Below are 12,069 nucleotides of genomic sequence, written 5' to 3' on the forward strand. Positions count from 1 at the left end.
CAGAGGTCAGCAAGGCACAGGTATGGGGCTTGGGTCTGCCAGTGTCTGCAGAGGTCAGCAAGGCACAGGTATGGGGCTTGGGTCTGCCAGTGTCTAAGGAGGTCAGCAAGGCACAGGTATGAGGCTTGGGTCTGCCAGTGTCTAAGGAGGTGGGCAGGGCACAGGTATGGGGCTTCGGTCTGCCAGGTGTCTGCAGAGGTCGGCAAGGCACAGGTATGGGGCCCTGGGTCTGCCGGTGTCTGAAGGTGGGCAGGGCACAGGTGTGAGGCCCTGGGTCTGCCGGTGTCTGAGGGGCCCAGGCCTGTCAGGGAAGCCATGGTAAGGTCTTCATTTGAGTCCGTGGCTCTGTCAGTCCTCGTGTTGTCTGCCCTGGTGGTCAGCCCAGAGAGTTGCCAGCGCCTGGCCTGCTGTTGCTGCCCGGATGTGGGTTGGGCCCGGGCGCTCCGAGCTGCACCTGTGGAAAAGCAGCGCTCTCCGAAGAGGAGTTGGTGGCAGGGGGGCGGGGGGCGGGGTGTCCCTGCTTTCCCTCAGCACTTTCTCCCGTCTCTCCTAGTGGGTAGGAGGACGCTACTCCCTCTGGTCAGCCATCGGACTCTCCATCGCCCTGCACGTGGGTGAGTGTGTCGTGTGTCCCTGCGTCTCGCAGCCCCCTGGGAGACAGTGTTGCAGCCTGAGGTCGGGGTGGGGGCCTAACCCTGAACACCGTGCTGTCCACACAGTTGGCTAGGATGTTTCTTTCAGGCCCAAAAGCAAGGTCTGGGTTTCCGCAGAGTTTGCAGACTGGCCCTCCTGCCCCTGCAGCTGCAGTCCTGTCTGGTTCCCGTCCCCGAGCCCAGAGCCAGCTCTGCCGATAGAGGCTTTCCGCAGGCGCGAGTCCTCCCGCGTCCTGTCTTCGGGCTCCTGTGCAGCCTTCTCTGGGTCCCGAGGAAGCTGCGCGCTGCCTGGAGGACGCGGGGCATGGCTGTTTCTGTTGACTCTGCTCTTGTGTCTCAGGGTTTGACAACTTCGAGCAGCTGCTCTCGGGGGCTCACTGGATGGTGAGTGCTGAGGCTCCTGTTCTCTGCCAAGTGCTGGCCAGAGAGTGTGTCGGTCCCACCGCCTCCCTCTCTCCCCGCTGTCCCTCCCTCCCCGCCTCCCCGGGCAGCCGCTCAGCTCCCTCCCACCTGCTCCTGTCTCAGGACCAGCACTTCCGCACGACACCCCTGGAGAAGAACGCCCCTGTCCTGCTGGCCCTGCTGGGTATCTGGTACATCAACTGCTTCGGGTGCGAGACGCAGGCCCTGCTGCCCTACGACCAGTACATGCACCGCTTCGCCGCTTACTTCCAGCAGGTACCAGCTGCCACGCCCAGCTGTGGAGTCAGCAGGGCCCGTGGGGACCCGGGAGGTCAGGGAGGCCAGGCGCCAGCTCCCCCAGAGTGGAGCATGACTGGTTATCAAGCCGATCGGGTCATCAGGGAGTGTGTCTCAGCTGGGTCATTTCTTCTTGGACGTCACTGTGCACGCCTGCCACAGGGTGGGGTTGTGAGTCACGGCCCCTTCCGCCTGCACTGCCTTTGTCCCTTCAGGAGCACGTCTGCATCCAGCCTGGTGCCTCTTTGGGCTACACAGCTCTCTGCCCCCTGGAAGTCTCCGGGGCCCCGGAGACTGAGTGGCCCCTCTCCCGGTCGGATTCCCTTCGCAGAAGCCTGTCCACTTCTGTCCCCGCGTTTGTTTAGTACAAATCTGGTTTGTAGGCTCTGCGGCCCTTGAGCCCCTTTGGGCAGGTGCCGCAGACTTTCACCAAGCCCTGGAGGTTAATCTGATCGAAGGAGGGGCCAAGGCTCTCCGCGTCCCAGCTGCCTGGGTGAGGGTTGCCAGGACCAGGGTCTGGGTTGGTACCCAGTGCCTAGTGTGCAGTCAAAGTGACAGCCCTCAACGGCTGTACACTCGGGACCCCAGCCTGTCCCTCCCTTAAGAAATGAGTTGAAGATTTTGTGGCCAGTTTTGTTTTCAGGGAGGTCCTTGCCTGACCTCCAGACCCACCTTTTCTTGGTCTTGGGTCCTTCCTGCAGATGGGCTAATCCAGAAAGCTTGGGCGGCTGTGTCCTCAAGGTGCAGGGAGGCAGAGGGTCATGCCTGTGGGCGCCCATGTGCAGTCCCCATCTCTCGGGGCCAGGGCAGGGCAGGTAGGCCCGGAGCATTCGAGGCAGGACTTGCGCACAGCGCATGAAGGAACAAGACTCGCAGGTAGAGGGCTGGGTTTCTGTCCCCACTCCAGGGCGACATGGAGTCCAATGGGAAGTACATCACCAAGTCCGGCACCCGTGTGGACCACCAGACGGGCCCCATCGTGTGGGGGGAGCCAGGGACCAATGGCCAGCATGCCTTCTACCAGCTCATCCACCAAGGTAGGGCCCGTCTGGCCTGGACAGGGATGGTTCGCTCTGGGAGGGGAAGGATCTGCCAGCGGGGACTTCTCACTGAAGTCAGTGCTCTCCTCTAGGCCACAGGGGTAGCTCCCTGGGGCTGGGGTCATGTGGGTGACCACAGTGCCATTCACAGGCACCAAGATGATACCCTGTGACTTTCTCATCCCGGTCCAGACCCAGCACCCGATACGGAAGGGTTTGCATCACAAGGTAAGAGCCCCCATCCAGACCTGCCTCGCGCTTCCTTAGGCTCACGTCACACCTGGACCTCTTCAGATCTGATGTGCTGGTCGGCAGTTACGTTCGTTTTCTATTCCTGCCATCACAAATTACCACAAACCTAGTGTCTTCAAGGAATACTCACTTAAGAGTTTCTAGAGGTCAGAAGTCCAGCAGGGCTGCTGTGTGTCTGCTTCGAGTCCCACAGGCTGAAATCAAGATGTTGGCAGGACTGCGTTTCCTTCTGGAGACTGAGGGGGAACATCCTTTTCCTTGCCCAGTCGGGTTGTTGGCAGAACTCGTTTCCATGTGGTTATAGGACCGAGGTCTAGTTTCCTTGCTGTTGGCGGAGGATCATCTTCAGTTCTCTAAAGGTCCCTGGCTCGGGGCCTTATCACAGAACCAGCAATGGCAGATTGAATCTTTCTCAGTCTTTGATTCTCCCCTGCCGCTTCTGTGGCATCTCTCTGGCTGAGTGTCCTGCCTTCCTCTTCTTCCTTCCTCATCTACTTTTAATGGCTCATGGGATTAGATTGGGCTCACTGGGCAATCCAGGAAAACATCCCCTTTTGCAAAGTTCATAACCTAATTCCATCTATAAAACCTTTTCTGTGTGTAGTGTAACATACACAGGCAGAACAGCAGGGAGTGAGGATCACGGAGCCGGGATCTTGCCTGTCAAGCACGTGGGAAACCATCCAGTTCACAGCCTAACAGAGTCTTCAGAGAGAATTTATTGTGCCTTGTCTTAGGGTGTGCAGACAGCACAGGATTACTGTGGCGCAGGCTTCGGAGTCAGTGACCCGGGATTGAATTCTGATTCTTCCCCTCTGTGGTTCTGTGATCCACCACTGCTAACTTGAGGAAACTGAGGCTCAACTAGAGAAGAGAGATGATGCCTCTCCCTCTCGGGATCTTTTTTATTTTCACTTTTTTCTTTTTTGAGACAGTCTCACTCTGTTGCCTGGGCTACAGTGCCATGGCGTCAGCCCAGCTCACAGCAACCTCAAACTCCTGGGCTCAAGCGATCCTCCTGCCTCAGCCTCCCGGGTAGCTGGGACTACAGGCATGGGCCACCGTGCCTGGCTAATTTTTTCTAAGTTGTTTGGCTAATTTCTTTCTATTTATAGTAGACACGGGGTCTCGCTCTTGCTCAGGCTGGTCTCGAACTCCTGAGCTCAAGCCGCCGTGCCCAGCCACCCTCTCAGGATCTTAAAAGACAGATGTTGTTAAAATTGTTAGCAGGACTCTTTGCAAGCAGAACATAGTCCTTAAAGAGTAGTTAGCATTGTGGCCAGGCGTGGCAGCTCACGCCTGTAATCCTAGCACTCCGGGAGGCCCAGGCGGGAGGACGGCTTGAGCTCATGAGTTTGAGACCAGTCTGAGCAAGAGCGAGACCCCATCTACTAAAAATAGAAAAAAATTAGCCACGTATGGTGGCCAGCATGCCTGTAGTCCCAGCTACTTGAGAAGCTGAGGCAGGAGGATCTCTTGAGCCCAGGAGTTTGAGGTTGCAGTGAGGTGTCATCATGCCACTGCACTCTAGTCCAGGTGATAGAGTGAGACTCTGTCTCAAAAAAAGAAAAAAAAAAATAGCACTGTTACTTTCTGATGTCATCAGATGTGCCCCAACCCACTGTCCTCCCTCTCTCCAACTGAGCTATGCAGCGAGTGAACCTGGCTGGGACTAACCCCCACGGAGAAGTGCCAGGTCGTCTTGTCTCTTTGCCTGAAGCTCACACAGTGTTTTCAAGCATAATGTGTCTCTTGTCAGATCCTCCTGGCCAACTTCTTGGCCCAGACAGAAGCCCTGATGAAGGGGAAATCTGCGGAGGAGGCCCGGAAGGAGCTGCAGGCTGCGGGAAAGAGTCCAGAGGACTTAGAGAAGCTGTTGCCGCATAAGGTCAGCCCTTCTGCACTTGGCCGTGGGGTAGCCTGCTGGAGCAGGGGTGAAGTTGTGGCACCCGGGCAGGGGCACCATGGCGTCCCTGGCTGGTCCTGCACAGTGGAAGGGTCTGTCCTCACAGATCTACACATCTTAGCCCCTAGGGCAGGATGTTCTTCTCTTCTGGGAGTTTGGGGATTAGGACTGACTTGCGGACATTCCTTGGTGTTTTCTAAAGGTCTTTGAAGGAAATCGCCCAACCAACTCTATTGTGTTCACCAAGCTCACACCATTCATTCTTGGAGCCTTGATTGGTGAGTGAGTGGGGGAAGGTCCTGGCATGGCATAGGTTGGGCTGGGCTGGGGACCCCCTGACGTGCACTGTCTGCCCCCCCTGCAGCCATGTATGAGCACAAGATCTTCGTCCAGGGCATCATCTGGGACATCAACAGCTTTGACCAGTGGGGGTGAGTTGCCAGCTCAGGAGAGGGTGGTGCATGCCTTTGGGTTGGGCTGGAGGATTTCACCAGCACTATTGGAACCTTCCTCATACCCTTCAATCTCACCTTCATGGCAGAGTGGAGCTGGGCAAGCAGCTGGCTAAGAAAATTGAGCCCGAGCTTGATGGTAGCGCGCCGGTGACCTCTCATGATTCTTCCACCAACGGGCTGATCAGCTTCATCAAGCAGCAGCGCGAGGCCGGAATCTAATAAACTCATCTCAGCTGCAGCCTCTGTTGTCCCTGCTCCTTCCTGTCCCTCCGTGCCAGAACCTGCACTGCATGGTCCTGCCCTTCCCTGCCCAGAGGTCTGGTTGCGGGCTTGGACCACAGGCCCTCTGGGGGATGCTGGTGTGGAATTGTCACCCTCGCCTCCTCCATGTCCATCTGCTCTCCCACTGGTTTACAACTGGCTGAAGTGTTTCGGTGCAGCTGATTTTTCTGACCCGTGTTCACACTGTTCACATCCTGGGTAGAAAAATAAAGATGCCACGAAGGAGGTTGTAGGCCCAGCTTCTTCTTTTTTCCTGCGATGGTGCTTTATGTAGCAGTCAGAGTGCGCAGGGGGAGGAGTGCTGTGTCTTGGCGACTCTTGACTGTAAGTGGTGAGTGAGCAGGTCTAGAGTGGAGAAGAGAGTGGGGCCCAAGGACAGGAGAATGTAATCAAATCCCAAGACCACCTTTCATTCCTCACCTGTGTGCCTGGAGAAATCCTATGCTGCTGTTCACTGGGTGGTTTTAAAAACGGCATTGAGATTATGTCTGTTTTGGGTGAATTCCTGGCCAATGTCTCCTAGCCAGATGCTCAGCCAGTTCTTCCCTTTTATAAGGTGGGTATTGAAAACAGGAGCTTTGAATAAATTGCCCTTTTATCTTCTACTCAAGATATTAATAATATTTTTTGGTCAATAAAGCAGAAAATGAATTTTATTTAAAAGAGTTGATGTGCCCGGCTAAGAGGCTGGGTTTCCAGCACCTACACCCCAGATGATGCTACAGAACAAGCTGGGCTGGGAAGTGGCTGCCCCCAATCCTGTCCTCAGAGCTGCCTTGCCCCCATCCTCTCCTGGGTCACCCACATCCAAGTTCCACTCTGGCTTGGTCACGTGCCTTCCTCGAGACAGGAGAGCCGGGACTAGTATTTTCTGCTCCTATAAGGAGAACGCCAACTGCACCTACAAGACTCAAAGTGGGGAATACCCTAGTTACGGAAAGTGACCACACAGATGCAAATGTCCATTAAAAATAATGCTAAGAAATTGACACTTTTCATCATTCTATTGGTAAAGTGATGTTTTTCGTTTTGGGGGGAGCTTTTTTGGTTTATCTTTTAGTTTTGGTTCCAAAAGTACCCAGTTCCCTGACCTTTGCAGAGGCAATGGGAAGATGTTCTGTGCCCAGCAAGCTCTGTTGAGGCCCCTGTTGACCCACCCCCTTTCTTAACGCAGCTGATGAAAAGTAGAGGCCTTACCCTGTCAGAAGCACTTGCTCTATCACAAAGGAGCCAGCACAGTAAAAGTCTATAGCAAGAGAAGGGCAGAGACCTCTCAGGCTAACTTGGCTTCATGTGAAGGATCTGCAGTGTGACCACTGTGCTCGGTAGGTGGGTGCCAAGTCCCATGTCTTTCGTTATGCAGGAGGAACTGGCACATCAATTGCTACATGTCCCTTGGCCCTGACTTGTTCTGCCCCTCATCACTGCCGCTGTCATCACTTGCAATTTCCACTTGTCCCATGACTGCCATTTATAAGTCTTGAACAGGTAGGTCTTCAGTGGGAGATTAAAGCAGCTTTTAACATCTTTGTTCTGTACTTCCTTAAATACACACTGTATCACAACTTGCTGATGTGTGCAAGTTTATCAGAAAGTGCAAAACCTACACAATTTTGAATTAAATCAAATACTTCACACATGTAATCAGTCTTTGGTTACATTGTTCCAAGACTCCACAATAATATCAGTGGCAAGTTTGACGTTAAATTGCCTCTGGAATGCCAGAATTGTTTGTACATTATCCCCGCGGTAACAATTAACATCTGAAAATTTGCCTTCAACAACAAGCCTTGTACAATGAGGGAAACAGATGATTGATGTTGGGGAGAGCCTACTAATTGTTGGGGGATGTCTTGCTATGTCAGCAAGAATAAGAATTTTGGAGTCTATTTCTTGCAACAATTAAAAATATCTTGGGGAACATCAGCTAAAATAATACATGTCTGCCAAATTATCCAACATCTTTTGCTAGACCTGAGGTGTACATCAAGGTCAGACTTCACAGAGCCTTTGAAAGCTGTCATTGCAGAGTGATAAATGAGGAGTAAACTCTCATCTTAGGTCTTTCGTGGAACTGGAGCCACACATTCCAAGGCTGGTGCTTCCTCCTTTGAGGTGTAGGTCCTTGAAAAGATACATTTCCTTTGCACCCTTTGTAATCCTGAAATAGTGCTTTTTTTTTTTTTTTTTTTTTAAGACTAGTCAAATGCAGTAGTGAGAAGGGGTGAAAGAGTAGAACAAAGAGTTCGATCTGTAACAGTGAACAATCAGTTGAGATAACTCACTACCTTCGGACCAGCTGCAACATGCATTTCTAAAAAGTCAGGTTTACCGGGGTATAATTTATGAGTAATAAAGTTCACCTGTCTTTAGTATACAATTCCTGAGTGATGACAAATGTATACAGGTGTGTAACTACCACAATTGAGATACACAGCATTTTCTTCACCCTAAAAAGTTCTTGACACCCTTTGCCGGTTATCCCCGTCCCCTGAACCCAACCCCTGGCAACCACTGATCTGATTTCTTTCCCTAAAGTTTTGGCTTTACCAGAACATAGCCTTTTGTGTCTGGCTTCTTAGCATGATGCTTTTGAATTTCACCCATATTGTGCTGCAGGCATTTAAAAAACCTTACTGTGGAAAATCTCAAACATATAAAAGTTTAATAGTATAATAAAGCTTCATTTACCTGGCACCAAATTTCAACAATTAACAACACATGGTCAATCTTACTGCAGCTACATCCCTTCTCCCCATTATGTTGTAGCAAATCCCAGATATCATTTCATCTGTAAATATTTCTGTGTGTATCTCTAATAATTAAGAGCTTTCTTGTTTTTCTTCTGGCTAATGAGGGATAATACCATTATCCCACCTAAAATTTTTATTTTCAAGGAAAGCTTTGTGGCAAGACTACCTCATAGTAAATGGTGTGTACTTCCTATTGCACCGCATTAGGAAGCACATAATGCCTGGGGCTTCTGGATTTTGAGCCCATGATACCCGCAGCCGCCTGTGCGGTTCCAGACCCAGCCCAACGGCCTTAAAGCTAAATTTCATCAACCCCGGAAGGGCTGCCACTAAGGGGCGGGGCATCGCGCAGTCTTAGGCGGCGCGCGTGCGCAGAGCGGCACACCCTCTCGGCTGCCGTAGTTCGCGTTTTCCTGTGGGCGCCCGGCGGTCATGGCGGCCGTTCGGAAACCAGTGCTGCTCGGGCTTCGAGACACGGCAGTGTACGGCAGCCCCACGGGGCCGGACGCCTGGACTGCTAGCAAGCTGGGCGGCGTTCCGGTGAGTATGGGCGCCGGAGCTGGGGTCGGCGGGTGCCGGCGAAGGGTGTGGAGTGAGGGAGTGGGCGGGGTTCCGGTGGGGCAGAGTCGGGGTCTGAGCGCCTCCCCTGCCCTCAGGATGCTCTGCCCGCCGTAGCGGCGCCGAGGCCGCGGTGCGAACGCTGCGGGCAGCCCCTCGCCCTGGTCGTGCAGGTGTACTGCCCGCTGGAAGCCTCCCCGTTTCATCGGCTGCTGCACGTGTTCGCTTGCGCCTGCCCCACCTGCGGCGACGGCGGGGCGCGCAGGTAGGCGGGGAAGTCCTGAGGTGCTCCCAGGATGTTATTCCGAGGGGCCGGGCCGGGCCGGGGTGCGGGGGGCTACAAATCAGCGGTGGAACCCTCACGGCCGCTGTCTTCACCCTTCAGCTGGAAGGTGTTCCGCTCCCAGTGCCTGCAGGTGCGAGAGAAAGAGGCACAGGACGCTCAGGTAAAGCGGTTGTGATTGGCTTGTTATGTTTTGCTGGAATTTCACGGTATTCTCCAGGATATCGTTTAGGACAGACTTTTACGTCGTGCTCTTTGTAGTACAAGGATTTTGGCTTTTTTTTTCAGAATCATAAGATGCTATTTTCTTAAGGTTTTGTGAGTTCTTTTATTTATTTACTTTTTGCTTTCAGTCTGTTTTTATGGTTTCTGACTTCTTTGTTAAAAGGAGATGGAGACTTCCTACTGGATTTCTTCAACTTTTTCTCTCTTTTTACTGTAAATTAACAGTTTATTATGTATAAAATGCATGAGGTACAAAATGATGTTATGATTTGTGAATACGGTTGTGGCATAATGTAATCAAGCTAGTTTAACATAACCGAAAATACTTAATTTCGTGGTGAGAACATTTGAAATTTACTCTTAGCTATTTTGAATTGTGCAGTACTCTGTTGTTAACTATATTCACCATACCGTGAGATAGAACTAAAAAACCCCGTCATGTTCCTCCTGAGGGTTTTGACCATCATCTCCCCATTCCCCCCACCCCTAGCCTCTGTAACCACAGTCTACTCTCTGCTTTTATGAGATAGATTGTTTTAGATTCCCCTTGTAAGTGAGTACATGCTGTTGACTAAAGGAAAAAAATGAAGCGTGTAAAGAATTAAAGTTAGTTTTATTCAGAAGTCTTACTGAGGACTGCAGACCGGGGCCTACAGCCCAGGAGAAGTTCTGGCAGACTGCTTCAAAGCAGTGTTTCAGGCCACAGGTGGCGGCTGTTCAGTACTTGCAAAATCACATCCAACTTGCTCAGAAGTTACATTAAAGCAGAATCACATCAAGGTTTGGGTATAAGAATACATCTGGTTATAGGTTACAGAAGTCTAATTACTAACCCCATCAGAAGTTATGTGCAAGAAAAGGCAAGGACTCATTTATCTTTTAAGGAACATAGTGACCCAGACAAGAGACGTGGGGTCCACATGCTGTATCCTGTTTTGTCTTCAAAGCAGCTTTCTAGAGCGTTGCACCTTGTCACAGAGTCTGGGACTTTGTGAAATTATGCTGATTTCTGGGGGTGGGGGGAGGGGAGCAAACATGGCTTGTTACGTTTGCTACTTCGTCTGGCAGTACTGCATTTTGTCTTTCTGTGCCTGGCTTATTTCACCTAGCATAATGTTCTCCACTTCCATCCATGTTGTCACATGGAGAATGAGAGAATTTCCTTCTTTTTTAAGGCTGAAGAGTATTCCATTATGTATATAGTTGTTTTTGTAAATTTACACTGAAGGTCTTAAGACACAATAGTTTACTGATTTTTCTGTTTGGGAAAATACACAGGTGTGTATATAGATGTATGTGTCATATATATGTGTTTATAGTAAATATATTTTGGTATATATGTATATAACAAACATTTAATACGATGAAATCTGTATTTATTGAATTGAAAAGTCAGGCAAGTTGGTAGCTGCAGAACAAAATTCAGCCTCCTTTTGCCTGTAAATGCATCTTTATGTGTACACTGAGTTTTTGATGTGTGCCAGGCATAGTACTAGTAATCCTGGGAGTAAAAAGATGACGATGATGATGTGGCTGCCTATGCTTGGCAGGGTTTGATTGCAGATAACAGAAAAGTACTATACTTTGGCTCTTTTAAGCTGAGGTACACCTAACACAAGGAATTAGTTTTTTACTATCTAATTGGATAGGTTGGAGGAAGCAGCTCCAGGAATGACCTCCAGAATCACGGCTCAGAACTGGCTGTCAAGGAGCTGCTATGCTACCTATCCTGCAGTCTGGGAGCTTAGGCGTGGTCAGGGGAGCTAGAAGCCATCCTTGTCACAGAGCTGTTGGCTCCAGAACCTTGCTCTACCTGTATCTACAGACGGGCTGCCTTTTGCTCGATGGCTTTTCTTCCCACTTCACTCTGTCGCAAGTTTGTGTATCTCTCTAGTGGACCTGATTGGCAGACCTCTGATCATGTCTGAATCCCTAGTGGCTAAGTGTCTGCAATGCGTGAAGTACAACAGAAAGATTTTGGGAAAGATGGTTGAAGAAACCCCATGCTACGTCTGCCACACTTTCCTGAAAAGGAAAGAAGTGTTTATGTCACCTCCGCTGTGCTTTTCAGTAGATGGGGTCCAGAACGTTGAATTGGAGCGTGCCAGAGGGAAAGGGGCTGGTGCAAAGGTTCCCTCAGGAGGGTGAAGGGATGGGTGGCTGAAGCCAAAGGAATAGGAGAGATCACCCAAGCGTGCTTGAACGCCATTCACTCGATATTCTTCCAGAAACAGGAGAGTGGCTTTGCAGCTGAGGACTGGTGTGAAGGTGCCGATGACTGGGGAAGTGACATTGAGGAGGTGCCTTCACCACAGCTTACCTTGGATTCTGGAAATGATTCTAACGGTGCCAAAGATGTAGACTGGACTGCTCAGCTCCAGCACCTCCACCTGCAAGATGCTGTCCGGGATGCTGCTCATCCTGTACCTCCTGGGGAACAGATGGCCTTGTCCACTGTGGTGCCACAGTTCCTGCCCTACTACATCTGTGTTGCAGATGAGGACGATTACAGGGACTTTGTCAGTCTGGATCATGCCCACAGCCTGCTGAGGGACTATCAACAGAGGGAAGGAATTGCCATGGAACAGTTGCTTTCCCAAAGGTGAGAATGTTTGCTGCTGAGGTTGAGAGGGGACTTGGTCAGGAAGCAGCACGGTAGGTACCCTTCAGCTTTGCCCCAGGACCCGGGGAACCTTTTTCAATCAGAACTTGCGTGTGCAGGACCTTTCTGCTCACTCCTCTTAGATAGGAAAAGGAGACAGAGACAAGGGGATCTCCTGATCAGCCAACCTTGAGTTAGCTTGAAAACACTGCTCTATTTTTAAGTGTCATCGAGAAAATGAACGTGGATGAAGGGACGGAAGTTAGAGATGCCATGCATTTACAGAAGATGTGTTTACTACCTCTTTAACCGTCTTTTATATTTTTAAATATCTTTATAGCTGAGACAGGTGAGTTAGAAA

At 50.9% G+C, this 12,069-nt stretch overlaps 2 protein-coding genes across 2 annotated transcripts in view; both read left to right on the forward strand.

Annotated features, from left to right (window-relative positions):
- The window catches only part of GPI (glucose-6-phosphate isomerase), a 23,702-nt gene extending 18,190 nt beyond the window's left edge, over nucleotides 1-5,512 (forward strand). Inside the window, exons 10-18 of the mRNA XM_012651534.1 lie at nucleotides 554-614; nucleotides 994-1,037; nucleotides 1,179-1,331; nucleotides 2,260-2,389; nucleotides 2,544-2,620; nucleotides 4,404-4,532; nucleotides 4,753-4,828; nucleotides 4,915-4,981; nucleotides 5,092-5,512. Coding sequence (XP_012506988.1) covers nucleotides 554-614; nucleotides 994-1,037; nucleotides 1,179-1,331; nucleotides 2,260-2,389; nucleotides 2,544-2,620; nucleotides 4,404-4,532; nucleotides 4,753-4,828; nucleotides 4,915-4,981; nucleotides 5,092-5,224 — 870 coding nt within the window. The 3' untranslated portion in view covers nucleotides 5,225-5,512. The remainder of the gene's footprint in view (nucleotides 1-553; nucleotides 615-993; nucleotides 1,038-1,178; nucleotides 1,332-2,259; nucleotides 2,390-2,543; nucleotides 2,621-4,403; nucleotides 4,533-4,752; nucleotides 4,829-4,914; nucleotides 4,982-5,091) is intronic.
- Nucleotides 5,513-8,431: 2,919 nt separating this feature from the next.
- PDCD2L (programmed cell death 2-like) lies at nucleotides 8,432-11,712 on the forward strand. The gene is made up of 4 exons (XM_012651482.1): nucleotides 8,432-8,580; nucleotides 8,697-8,863; nucleotides 8,984-9,044; nucleotides 11,335-11,712. Exons 1-4 carry the CDS (start codon nucleotides 8,473-8,475, stop codon nucleotides 11,710-11,712), a joined length of 714 nt encoding a protein of 237 aa, XP_012506936.1. The 5' UTR covers nucleotides 8,432-8,472.
- The last annotated feature ends 357 nt before the right edge of the window (nucleotides 11,713-12,069 follow it).

This window comes from Propithecus coquereli, unplaced genomic scaffold (assembly GCF_000956105.1).
Source record: "Propithecus coquereli isolate 6110/MARCELLA unplaced genomic scaffold, Pcoq_1.0 Scaffold358, whole genome shotgun sequence".
Taxonomy (NCBI): Eukaryota; Metazoa; Chordata; class Mammalia; order Primates; family Indriidae; genus Propithecus; species Propithecus coquereli.